The 13,949-nt window shown below is 39.2% G+C and overlaps 1 protein-coding gene across 3 annotated transcripts in view; it reads left to right on the top strand.

Moving 5' to 3' along the window:
- Positions 1 to 13,949, top strand: part of DENND1B (DENN domain containing 1B) — a 158,262-nt gene that overhangs the window by 31,873 nt on the left and 112,440 nt on the right. For 2 of the 3 annotated variants that reach the window (XM_065656071.1, XM_065656070.1), the window contains exon 3: positions 7,759 to 7,802. The exons of the other annotated variant lie outside the window; for it this stretch is intronic. In XM_065656071.1, the coding sequence (XP_065512143.1) occupies positions 7,759 to 7,802 (44 nt within the window). The remainder of the gene's footprint in view (positions 1 to 7,758; positions 7,803 to 13,949) is intronic. 3 annotated transcript variants of the gene reach the window in all.

Genomic DNA, 13,949 nt, shown 5'->3' with positions numbered 1-13,949 from the left:
CTGGCTTCAAATGCGAGTTGTGCTTGTGTGGGGCAGAGAAGAATGTGGTGTGTGTGGTTTTTGTTTAAAGACTGAGTGACCCTTACAGTTGTGCATAGTTTCTTTGTTTTCCTGTGTATTAAAAACAAAATTCTGAATTTCCACAAATGTGGTATAAGCGTTGGTATGAAACCATATAGTAAGTTATATGCCCCTGAGAGGATGCAATTAAATTCTGAGCCACCTGATAAGTCCATGAGTAATTTGGATTGCTTGTAATTTGGGGCATTTTTTCAAGCATAAGTCCTGCAGAAATTATTTTAAACTATCATACAGTTTTCAGCTTACTTGAAAGCCTGCCCAGCTTATATTCAGCTACAGATGAGAGCAGGTTCCTTAGGAAAAGCTTCCTTGTGGGAGGAAGATGTTTTCATCTTAGCTGTGAGTCAGTCTTTGTAATTATCTTTCTGAACCTGACTGATAAGTGACTGATATAAAAATCCCATTTCTGACTTGAAAATGGGCAACCATGAAGGCTTACAGGGACAGCTAGTGTGACTCTGAGGCAGGCTGCTAAAATGTTATTTCCCATTTTCCCTTTCTTAAAGGAAACTATTTAGTGTGTGTTTGTTGACACTGTTGTCGTTTAGTTCACACTTTAGTTTGTATGAGAAAAGTTAAAAGGAAAAAGGTCAGCAGTCACACATGCCAAACATCTCCTTTGGTGCCTGTGAGAGTCAGGTACCTTCACTGCCTCAATAATTTTTCAACATGAGGTGTAAGCTTTGCAATCAGTTGAAGACCAGGCAGAAGCCACTGGTGTGGGGGAGGGAGAGGGGACAGGAGACGCTGGGCTCCTGCCTTGTGGCCACGTCGTGGCTGATTTGAAGGGAAGTCCGGGTTCAGCACCTTGCACCAATGTGCTGCTGGGGTCACTGCGTCAGCACCCAGAGACCCAGAAAAATCTCACTGTGTTAATATATAGCAGGAAAAGCTGGCAGATGTAATTCCTGAAACTCGTTAACATTTTTTGTAGCTGGTCGGGTTGTAAAACATCAGTATTTCACTCTTAAAATTGCCAGTGGTCAAGCACTCAGCATTACGGGCCTTTGGCTGGAAGCAGTCGGCTCTCCAAGGGAACAAACCTGCTTCAGTGCAGCGTTTTCTTGCCTTATGTTCGTTTGCCGTTTACTGAAGTAGCAATTGTTTGAAATTGTGGTTGCAATTTAGGAAGACACATCAGTGGGTAAAGTGGGAGTAAAGAAGTTGAAGGTGCTGGGTTGTCAAGATTTGACATAATTTTGTGAATATGTTTTATTTTGCTTTTATGAAAAGACTAAGAGTGTGGTTGCACTCTGCAATAAGCTTTCTATAGAGCAGTTAGAGTAAGAACAGACTTAATGGCCCTGTAGAAGTTTCTTTCAGTATTCCTTTGAGCAAAAAACATACTTGGACTGCACGATTTGCAGAAAGTGTACTTTCAAGTATTTTCTACAGCGGCACCCTCATTTGCATATTGTCTTTAATCCGAGAGGTTTTAAGTGCTGGAGAAGTTAAGGAGTGTGCCTCAGTTTCACTTTTTTTTTTTTTTTTTTAAAATGAAGTTGCTTCAATGTGTTTTGTCCTTGTTCTTTCTTTTGATTACCAATGCTTGGAAAATATTGTAACTCGTTTCTTCCCCCTCTTTACTGCATCCCGCTCTTCCTGCAGCTGCTGGCGGGGGCGCCGCTGTGATCCCCCAAACCTGGGGGCTGCAGACCCCTGTGGCACTCACATCTTCCTGACCCCCTTCTGCTGCACCTCTGGCACTTTGTGTATGAAACTGTTAACAAGTGGATTTTGATATGATATACAGAAGTCTTTTTGTGCAAAAAGTGATCTTTTAATGTGTGAATGCTGGTTTTTTCATCAGATGATTTCATCTATGAAAGCACTTGGGTTGCATATTATGTCTGAATCACTAGTAGTAAAAAAATGCTATGTTGATACAAAAGCATCATTATGATTACTGTTGTGAGTTTCTGTGAAATTATTTTATGTAGCAGATTTTTGCCTTTGAACATTAGCAGTATTATAAACCTGGTTTAAATAACAAATTTTTTATTGCTGAAAACTGCTTATTCTAACAAAATCAATTCTGCTTATTGCTTATAAATGTGTGTTTATAAAGGTGTTCCCTGGGATAATGATATATCATTTCAGCTTTATTAATTGCATTCTTGTGTTCATATAAGAAAAACAATCCGGAACTACTTCTTCCAGACAAGAAAGAAGACCAGTCTGCAATAAGCTTTGTTGCCTTCCTTGTCCTTCCTGCGTTTCTTTCCCACCCCTGTAACTCCTGGCCCCAGCCTCTTCTTTCCCCTCTGCACTGACAGCTTTTTTTCAATAAAAATCTTTACAGCATCAGAGAAAATATAGCTGGAGGGATGCTGAGCAGTCATCTAGTCCGTTCCTCTGTCCCAAGACATGACCAGCTCTGCTTGGCAATCTTTTTGTGTATCCGGCTCTATAAAACCCACAGGGATGACGATTCCTCTTTTCCAGGCAGAATATTGGACTACTTAATTAATCCGTTTCATTTTACCTTAGCTGTGCTTTTCTGTCTGTCTGAAATTATTCTCTGTTGCTATCAAGAGAATTACCTGAGATGATGTTTCTCAGCATGTATGTTTAATTTCTGTTCATTACAAAATTGATTGTGCGCTAATTAACTGATCCTGTTGTATTTTTTGGGTGATATTTATAATCTGCAAGTTTAATGGTTGTGAAGAGTATTTTTAGAGCATATTTATATTTAGAGCATATTTAACTACTGAATTTTTGAGAAAGTGTAATACCACTCAGAAAGCTTTATCTTTATTTTTTCATAGTTACGAACACACTTCTCTAATCTACTCTGTAATGGGAAATAGTACTATTGTATTTTCTTAGATTTGTTACAGAAGTTAAAATGTGTTAGAAGTGGTTTTCCTGAAAATATGGATGACATGCTTTATGAAGTTACCTGTATGGGAATAGACTTCTGGAGAGGAATTACTTACCTTGAGGATATACATATGTTTTTCTCTTCTTCTTGGATGTATCATCCTTGCCTGCATTTTTCTTGTGGAGCCGTTCTAGATTGCAACATTTTGAATACTTCTGTTGCTAAGTGTTGCACATGGGTCCCTTTTCTCTTTGTATCAAGTACACCGGGCACTAAGTTCTGGTCTCTCAACAAACCCTTCCCTGCTTGTCTCCCTTCTAACTTGTACCAAGAGTTGCATCTGCTTTCAGTTGTGCTCCTCAGGGGCTTAACTGGTTCTTTCTGCATCTTCTTACGAAAAGTGGTGTTTTAAAATACGTATAGACAGACTTACATGATCACAAATGATGCAAAAGTAGTCAAATAAGTGAAGTGTCACAATTTATGTCTAGCAACGTGTGCGTGAGCTGCAGCCTCACAGCGGTGTGAAATGCACATCTGGGAGATGTACTTGCCAATGCTGTGGGATGTTTAGCAAAGGAGTTTTCAAGCATTACTGGCACGTGTGAGATGTACTTCTGTGAGAAGCACTTCTGTGAGAAGCGTCTGTCCTGGATGCAGTAGGCATAGGAAGAAGTGATGCTTGCATGTGCATATACCTATTTACACATGCAGCATGCAGGCTATTTTATGTGTGCACTTAATAACCTCTAACTACTATGTTTACTTAGAATTCGTGCAAAGCATTTGTCCCCAAAAGTCTGTTAGAAAAACAAAAAACAATCCCCCCCCCAAACAAACAAAAACAACAAGGAGAAGCTCAGTAGTTCCTCAACTGGCTATAGCAACAGCTATTTCTGAGTGATTCTCATCCTCTCACCCATAAAATCAGCAGAAAATTGGCCTAACATTGCTGGATCAGATGGGGTATCTGGAAAGTAATCCTCAGGGAAAAGAAAATTCAGTCTTTGTAGATCTGAAGATAAAGTTGCAGAATTGGATTATAGTTTCTCTTTTTATTTCTAAATCAGTACCCTTTTGTTTCTTCCTTTGCAGCAGTTGTGAGAAGTTGCCACAAAGATGTGTCAGATGCTGCCCGAGCCGAAATCCAAAAGCAGAAACAAACATCATCTTTGAAAAAAGCCCAATCCCTGACTCAGATAATTATCATAAAATCCCAAGGCTTTTTATATGCATTAGGGTTTGGTTTCAGAGAGTGGAGGCATAGAAAGAGTATAGTAGCCTTTCTTTTTGAAGCACTAGTCACATCAAATTTTCTTACTAATTAAATGTACGGCAAGTACCTACTAAAATAACCAGTTAAAAGCCAGTAATAACAACTGTGAAACGCAGCTCAAAGCAGTTGGACAAGTCTTGGAGGCGTGTAATTTTTGCTGAATGTAGCACTGAATGTTTTTCTTGAATTAAGAATATTTTTTAAAATCTTGGCTCTTTTTTTGTTTTCATGAAGGAGCATTAAGAGCATTATCCTGCCTGTTAGATCACATGAATTTAATTATCCTCTCGTGATGTAAAGATCCTTTCATGATATGAAAATAAATGTTGTTATACCTGTAGTTCAGTGAACTGGAATTTACTTTAGACTTGTTTTTATTATATCAGATGAGACCAAAGTAGTATGAGAGAGCCCTAATAATATGAAGACAGCAAACTGAGCAACACTAAATTATAGTTGCAGGTTGTATATCTGTTAGCATGTCAGGACACGAAAATAAGTTATTGGAGCTGTTGCTCTTGTTGCTGGTAGGTAAAGGTTCTCCTGTGAAAGCTGTTCAGCTCCACTGGCACCTCACTGAGATGTGGAGATAGTACCCATCTTGTGACTCCAACCCCAAGCTACTTACAGCCAAGTTTTGCTTAATTCTGAGATCATGCTTCGATCCTGATAGTGACCTTTTAAAATTGCACTTGGAGGTTTTGCTATTGCGATCTGCCGCCTCTTTCTTGGCCGCAGCTCGCGAGTTGTGCAATCGAAGCAACTATAAATGGTACGAGATGACTTGGGAAGTTCTGAACAAGAAATAGGAGGTAAGAAACAGAACTAGACACAGCCAGTGGCCAGCTTGTATTTCCTGAGGTCTGGCCAGTGCATAAGGCGGGATCGCTGCTGGGCAAAGCAGCCGCGCTTTCTTCTCTCCACAACTCCCCACTCCCTGGTTTTTCTTCCTTTTTTTCTGGCACAAACCCAAGTGTTTTAGGGAACTGATCTAGTTGATGCTGAGGTGGAAAATTCCAGACAGCTGGTTCGACCTTGGTCAGTTCCCTCATGTGGTTCAGCGTGCAGCTGTGGCGGAGTCTGCACCGGCGGGACGGAGACGATGGTCTGGGATCACCAGCAAGCAGCTGATAGTGGGAGTGCAGCGGGATTGCTTGTTTGCAGAGAAATTTATTCTTGAAATGTTTATGGACATATGACCTTAGATTTGCAAGCTCTTTTAAGGTTTTTTTTTTTTTGATTCTGCACAGTTTCTAGTGGTTTTTAGCAAGTAATTTTTGAATTACTTAACATTGAGTATTTGGTATCTGCTACCATGCTTACAGCTCCTTGAATTTGACAGAGATCACTGTTGATAAATAGTTAGTTTCTTTTTCATAATACTAAATTGGAATAAAAATGAGATCCCTTACAGTATAGGCACTGAGATCTTCAAACTACTCGTGTATCTGGTCATTACACGGATGTGTTTGATTTAAATATACACAAAATAGATGGGGAAAAAAGGTCTCTGTTTTAAGTAACTCTATTTATTTGCTTTCAAATTTTTGTAAATATAGCATCTTATCTCTTGTTTCATGTCTGCCTCCAAAGGTTCTTGTTCCCTATAGTAGATGGAGGAGGATTCCTTGTGCAAAATACATAAATTTCCATAAAAAATAGCTGCAGAATCCTCTCCAGATGTTCTTAGTAGCAAAGATGTGTGCTTGTTCAATGTGAAGAATCAAATGGTTACTTTTTAAAACTAAAATCTCAACTGCATTAGAATGAGATGAAAATAAGGTCTAAATTCAGTTGAGTTGATTGACAAGTTGAATTTTGCAATGTGTTTGAAATGCGCGTTCCACTGTTGGTTTAACATCTGGCCAGGGGTGAGGGAGGAACACTGGCTTTGGTCTCCAGCTCTGTGTGAGCAGGACAGCAGCAAACGTGGTGCAGCAGCTGCCTGTTGAGCCGGAGGGTTTGAAATCAGCAGCTGGGAAGGAAAATCCCATCAGTGATGTTTCCCTTCCACTAGAGCTTCCATTTGCAGCTGTAGACACATGTAGGAAGATGAACAAGAGTAGAAACTTCTGTACTTTGCCAAAAGTGGAGAACCTTCCATTTCTGGTGTAAAACTCGCCAATAAGGATGTTGCTTCCTCACAAGAGGAGGAGGAGGGGCAAGTACCGAACTCTTCTCTCTAGTGACCAGCGACCGAACCCGCGGGAATGGCAGGAAGGTGTGCCAGGAGAGGTTTAGGTTGGACATAGGAAAAGGTTCTTCACCCGGAGGGTGCTGGACACTGGAACAGGCTCCCCAGGGAGGTGTCACGGCCCCAAGCCTGACAGTGTTCAAGAAGAGACTGGACAACACCCTCAGACACACGGTGTGAACTGTGGAGTTGTCATATGCAGGGACAGGAGTTGGACTCCATGATCCTTGTGGATGCCTTTCAACTCAGGACATTCTGTGATTCTATAATTCTGTGGTTTCTGACTGATCTGGCGGTGCTAGGGGTAGAGACCGAAGTGGGAATCTGAATATGTTTCCCAGACCTTGGCTTCTCAGGAGAATCCCAGCAGCTCCTGAGGTAGCCAAGAGGTTGCAGTTCCCATGAGGCAGTGTCTCCTGCGGGTTTCTCTGTGGTTTCCTGTCCCCTGGTGCTGCCATCGGCACGAGGATCTGCCTGAGCTTGCCCGGGGCACGAGCAGGGGCTGGAGACCCCCTGGGCACCAGCCCAGCGCTGCCTGGCAGGAGATGGTGGTTCCACCTCTGGCACCCAGACGAGCGCTGCTGCTGCGGCCCCGGCACGTGGAGGCCGCTGCGGAGCTGTGCGCGTCTGTGGTACAGCTGAACAGTGGCACCTCGGGAAGGTTTTGTGTCACAGGAGATTAAAAGCTTTGGAGGGATGAAGAGCATCATTCAGTTGTTGTTGAAATGTTGTGGTTCAGGTCATTGTGTTAGATGCCTTCAAAATAATATTAATTGTAGACTCGCATATAGCCTGAATAACGCCGACTGTTTTGGTAATTAACAGTTCATAATAAGTTAGTGAAAGCTTTTAAGATATTATTGAAACGCTGATTTTCAAATGGCTCTGAACAGAAAAATATTCAAATGAGCTAGCTCTTCTGAACTCTGAGAGTACTGCTTATGTTGGTCCTATCTTTAAAATTACAAATAAGGCTTTTCTATACCTCGTAGAGGTCTTTGTTTCCTCCTTATCATTTTGCATCTTTTTTTTCCTTGGATGGAAAGAGGTTTTATATCACTTTATTTCTTCATTAAATTAAAATTTGAAAATTGAACACATATTTAAGACATAAAATACTCAAAGGTTAAAGAGTTAAATATGGAAGTAGTTCAGTACATTATAACCTGCCACCATATGTAAAACAATAAGCATCTAGTTTCATAAATATGAAATAAGTCTTTTTTAATAATCCAGTATCTTCCTTAGTTTTTTAGATACATTTTTGCACTTGCCTCAAAGCTTGACGCTAAGCTGACCCTCTCTTTAATATTAATGTACTCTGACTGTAATACTCTGTTCCTTTGCCTCTGATTAATGCTGTCTGTCAATTATTTACAGATCCAGTGGTACTGTGGAAGTTCCCGGAGGACTTTGGAGACCAGGTTGGAAACATGAGATTGAACTTTTTTTTTATGTTGGAATAATAATAAAAAAGCTCTTCTATTCAGCCGTAGAGAGGCAGATGCTAATGATGGTGGCAAGGAAGTCTTCACCCAACTGGTGGCTTGGTGATTAGAGCGCATTTGTGACAGGAATACGCAATAGAAGTTGTAGAGCACCGGGTATCATACTAATTCTTTGTATCACGTTATTTTTGATATAGACTATTTCATAAGCTGTATCTATTGGAAGTGTTGGGATTTTATCTGTTGTAGGATTGAAAATATGGAAAATTTATCAAAAAAAACTTTGCCAAACATTGATGTTATAAATTGTGTTAACCCACCAGAACAAAAAAGTTGAAGAGCTGCACATGTATGTCCTTTTAATGTCGGAACTTGTGCATCCCGTTCCTTTAATCCTTTCTAATGCAAAATTGTATATATTTATTTAATAATATTTTAGAGATACCTAGTTTATTTGCTTGGGGAAAAAAAAATCTTCAGACCCTTCTAAGAGACAGTGATCTAAACTTGCTGATTTTGAAATCATGAAAATCCTACTTTCTATAATTAATCCTCAAAGGAAAGTTTATACATACAGGACTGATGGATTATTTCAGTTTGTAGTGATAGCAAAGCAATTAATTAGTTTGGTTGTCTTTGGTGTTTGTTGTTGTTGTTGTGTGTGGTGTTTTTTTGTTGGTTTTTTTTTTCCCTCCTCTCCTCCCTGGACTATTTTATTAATGTTACTAATATTTAAATTTAATGAAACTGTCAAATTTTATTATTTCAGCAACTTTTAGATGAGTTTCTTTCATGGAAGTACTTTTTTTTCCATAAAGAAAAATATGTAAAAACACTAAATAGAATAAGTATCTCTGACTCAGTGTCTCTCTGTTCTTTTTAAACTGATACTGAGTCAAACATATTCTTCATTAGTAACATCACCACAATGGATGGTCTGGAAGTATTTTTGTACAGTAGATCTTGATAAATTGTTGATATTTTTAAAAAAATCAATAATACACACTTCTATAAAGACAGCTATAAGGTGATTCATGATGAAAGGTATAAATATACAAACATAGAAGGTAGGATGTCTGGTTAGGGAATAGCATCAGTCAGAAACATGTGCAGCTTGTAAGATAGTGATGAATGGTACATGAGCAAAGTGTGCTGTTATACGTTCTTAGCTAGACATCCAGCAAGTTTTCATAATTTTCCTGGCTGCAGAATGATCATCTTCATTGCTATTTAAATTATTTTTTTCTAGTTTGTTTTGTTCTTTTTCTTTTCCCCAAGAAAGACTCGATCTTGGGGAAAAAAAAAAGAAAAGAAAAAAAAAGAAAAATTTATGTATGAAGAAAAATGGGAGATTATTCAGTAAGTCGAAGGTTATTCAACGAACAGCTGGTGTGGAAAAATGATTAGAAGGTGAAGCCTGCTAAAGACTGGAGGGAATCACACAAAGATGCAGTAGACATACGTAATCTATTAAAAACCAGGGTCCTCGGGCAGCTCTCTGCCTTTGGCTCTGCAAAACCTGCACGTTGTGTCTCAGCAGTGCAGGGAATCTGGTGTGTCAGGTAAATTGTGTGTGTTCCTGGGAAACAGTACGTTTTGATCCCCATCCTTGCAAGGGAAAATTTGCTATTAGAATCACTGGATTTGAACAGAATATACAGCAGCTTCTATAGCAACCCCCTGAGCCAAGTAGTCAAGTGAAATCAGCACAAGCCTTCTGTGTGCATGTATGTAGCCTGTGTTGAACTCGGTAGGTTTGGAGACCTGCATATCTACAAGATTTATTTATTTATTTATTTATTTATTAATTTTTAAGTGACATCTCCCTAAAACTATCAAGGCTAATTTCAATGAAAGGTTCTGGGGAGAATACTAAGGAAAAAAAAAATTAAAAAAAGGAAACAAAAAAAAAAAAAAAAAAAAAGAAAAAGAATATTCTCCATCCTATTTTCCAGTCATTTCTATTTTAAATGTAAAATGTGTGAGTTAGATTTTTGGATGTATCCCAAAGAATCATCTTTCCTAAAATCCTCAGGGCTGTCTGTTTGCACAGTGATGTGATAACAGTGGGCAAAATATTTTCCTCTCTTCCTGAATTTTTCTGCAGTTTATCATGTCACCTTTTTGTTGCTTTCATAAGGCAAAGCAAACTTGTCTAAGCCATTTTGATATACAGGGTGTTTCAAAAAGATGGGCCCAATTCGAATTCACTATATCTTTGAAATTGGGCCCCTCTTTTTGAAACATCCTGTATTCCTCCTGCTTTCTCACGTTTGTCCTGTCAGTATGCCTGAGCTTTCCAGTGCTTCCTTATCCCTAATTCTCTCTCTTCTTCTCATGGCCTGCCATTTTCTTTTATGCTGGGCAGTATTCTTCTTTCAGTCTCTCTTTCTTAAATGTCGGCTTTCCTAAATCTTGTTTTTAAAAACTTCCCATCTGTTTTGGATGGTATGTAGAAACTACAGCTGATTAGGAAAAAGAAAAGATTAATGATTGGTCATAATCACTTACACGCAGGCCATTATGAAAAGGAGCTATGAAGGCGCAGTTTTGGTACGGCAAAAGAATTTGCAATATTCATTGCTGATTTCCTTATCTGCAGGGAAACCATTGATTTTCCTATCTGGTGATTCTTCAGATGCCAGAATAAGAAGGAAAAGGGAAGAACACAGAAATGGGGGAAGAAAAAGAAAGTAATGCTTCAAGGCAGGAAAGGAATTTTTTTTTTTTTATGGTGGGAGTAATTAACTTTTTAGTGACTCTCAAAACTATCAATTAAACCATGAACTCATGCCGGGTAGAAATCTAAGTACAAGGAACCACACTACCATTTCGAAGAAAATATTTAGAAGTACCCCAAAAGCCAAAAGAACTAATGTGTTTGGGACACCAGAGCTACGATTCACTCTTGTGCTGACATTAATGCTATAAACATGAGTTTGACAATGTTGAAAACGTCCTGAATAATCTCAGCACCGTGGAAATTTGAGCATATACAGCTGTTCTATGGTTATCCTCACAAACTTACATTTGGATGAAGAAGGGCTTGCAGCCATTTAATGGAATTTTTTGTTGTTGTTTAAAATATATTATGAATGCATATGCCTATAAGCTCTGTCTTGTCGTATGTTCAAAATTCCCCTTGTGCTCAATGACATTTTTGTGATAAAAGATGCGTGTGTTTTTAATCTTGAAATTCTTATTTTGTTTATTCAGACTGGTTAGATTAGAGTTTAATTTCAGCCTCGCAAGCTCATTTTCAAATGGAAGTCTCTATGGAGAGAGTAATAATGCTATGATATCTTGAAAAAAAATCCAGCAGTTTTAGAAAATAAGCTATTTTTAAAGTCCTTTAGAGAAGCAACCCAAATAAAAACACCACCTTTGCTTCCAACGTGAAATACTTTACCTTTGTGAGAAGAAAATGTGTATCTGTGCAGAAGGCGATGTCATGCTGTGAAACTCGAGACCCGCTGGTGCTGGCTGTCTCCTCGTGGCCAGGGAGTTGGGGCAAAAGCCCTCTGGGTTCCAGGTGCCTCCAGTATCCCTCTGATCATGGCTGTTCTAGAGATAAAAGTGCTCGGGCTCCTAGGAACTTCACTGGGTTGCAGCATTCCTGGGACAGTGAGTAGTTGTCGGCACACGGGACAGGCGGGAGGAGGGTGCTGGCAGCACGTGAAGGTGTTGGTGGCCCTGCAGAGCTGCTCGCTGCGGTGTCTTCACCTCTGAAGCCTGGCAAGTCTAACGTTTCTTACGAAGTCAGTAATATCAATTATTTTGGATATTATTTTTAGCTGTGTAAGAATTGAGTTGCTTTTCAATCTGCTTATTGGTCCAAAGTGATTTCCATGTGCAGTAAGTCCCAGAGTACATGGTGTGTAGAAAAACAGATCTGTGGAATACTACTACTTCTTCTAATCACGTAATAATTTCTTTCTTTAGTCTGCCACTTCTCTGCTGGTGAAAAACATCTTGCCAGAAAGATGGTGCAAATGGCTAATGTGGCAGGAGACAGTCTTACTAGAGGTCCCTTTAGTAACATGAAATATGACAAGGGATTGTTGGCTGAAGATGTGGGTTAGGAAAGATTTGAGACTGCAATAGATTGTTAGTTGTGTTCCAGATTTCATCCCGTCTTCTCTCGCTGTCTGCTTTCTAAGGCAAGGAGACTAAACCTGCTTTTTCATGTCAGGCTTTTCCCAAACCCCGTAGATGAGTTACCAGTAAGGAACATTGCGTCCAACATGAGGCATCTCTGCTGTTTTCTAGCAAGTTACTGTAACACCCTTTATGTTATTGCCTCCTATTTTATATCATAACATCTGTTTTTTACTTTTAATGCATCCCATTATGCAAAAGTCACCACCGAATTGTGAGCAATAAACGTTACTCCTTATCCTGTAGTGACCCAACTACTAAAGCCTGATGTTATACATGTAAATCTGTCAGATTTGCGTGAAATTATTTGTATATATAAAAATACATAGGTACACATTAAATCCTGTGAAGTGCTACTGTGTTAGCCTTCCCTCAGCAGAGCATTGATCTCACACTTCACTTTCAATGTTTGTATTAACTGTGGAAAGCTAAGCGTGGTTTAAATGAATGTCTGATTGGAGCTGAAGTGCTTTTTCTTGTGGGATGGAATATTTAATGGCATGGGTTGCGCCAGCAATTAGATAAATGAGGTCAATACGAAAGAGATTATGTTATTTTTTTAAAAAGATTTAAATCGTAGCAGAAGTTTTGTCTTTAAAAAATGATCTGAAGAAGCAAGCTAAAGTGTGATGCCTGGGTTAAAATGATGTGTGGAAGGCAGTTGCGATGGTTTGTGTTGCTCTGTGCTCTCCTGGAGAGCAGCAGGAACCCAGGAGGTCCGAGCCCGCTCACAGTCTGTTCGAGGCTGCAGCCGTGTTCTGCACTCAGTGCCTTTGTTCTTTTATTCCGACGAGGCATTAAATACATGTTTCAAATGTTTGTGTTAACTGGATAGGTTCTTGCTTTGGTGCTTTTGTTTTTATCAGTACATCTTGAAAAGGGTTTTGGGATTTTGTTGCTTGTGTGTTAATAGGTTTGATTAGTACTGGGTACATTGTTATGAGAAAGGAGGAATCAATCTAGTGAGATTACTGATTTTTCAAATGCATTTTTGTCTAAATGTTACAGGTTATTGTTTGGTTTAATGATATTTATGAATCCTTGTGTAACTTTGAGGAAAACGATTAACCCAGCTAAGATGATGGCAACTTTGTGCATTGCAAGTAAGCTTCATCAGGTTAAGATCATTTACTGTGATTTCCTGACACTTTATGTTTGAAATACACATTGTTTTTACTGAAGAAAACTGTATGTGTAAGGCGTCAATGCTTTCCGTCTATGCAAATCACAGTTGATATATGATCTGCAGAAAAACATTCAGAGGTGTATTTGTAGTTGCTCACTGTGCTATGTGAACAGAAAAGATCTCTCCAGTCCTGATAAATATTCTGTGGAATAACTGCCCACCTAGAGGTGCTGGGAACACCCAGGATCACTGAGACCCTTACATCATTCGAGATACAAATATCTCAGGATGCGTTCTCAATGATGTTTTTATTTTAAATTAATCCCAACAGACACAGAATAAATATTTATTTTGAGACTTTTATTTTTAAGAGCATACAAGCCTAATACTGATAACTCGGAACTTGAAATGTGAAGACAGGTGGCAACCTCAAATATGCCTGTTTTCAGGATTGGGGCAGTTTTGTTTTATAGAGCTTTTAAGTTAAAAATGTTGATCAGCATATGGTACTGGCTACCCTCATCTCTACCAGCTCTTTTGTTATCTTGTTATTGTTATAGGTCTTAATGACAGTTGTAAGCCATAGTTCTGGATGCAGGGGTTAGTCCACCCTGGGGAGGAGAGGGAGAAACAGCAGTGTGGATTATGGAAATATGAATTGATCTAAAAAGCAGCTCTCTTGTAACAGAATGGGACTCAAAGAAAGACTGGGGAGAAGCTGGTGAAAAGACGATGGAATATGATGTGAAAATGATCATTTGAATGCTTTCCTTTTCATTCCCAGCTGCTGTGTTCTGGTGAAAAGGCATGCATTTGTATATCTTAAGGCTGGGTGAAAA

The sequence above is a fragment of the Caloenas nicobarica genome, chromosome Z (assembly GCF_036013445.1).
Source record: "Caloenas nicobarica isolate bCalNic1 chromosome Z, bCalNic1.hap1, whole genome shotgun sequence".
In the NCBI taxonomy this organism is placed as follows: domain Eukaryota; kingdom Metazoa; phylum Chordata; class Aves; order Columbiformes; family Columbidae; genus Caloenas; species Caloenas nicobarica.
Note: the sequence above shows the minus strand (reverse complement) of the source record. Positions and strands in the feature narration are given on the sequence as shown.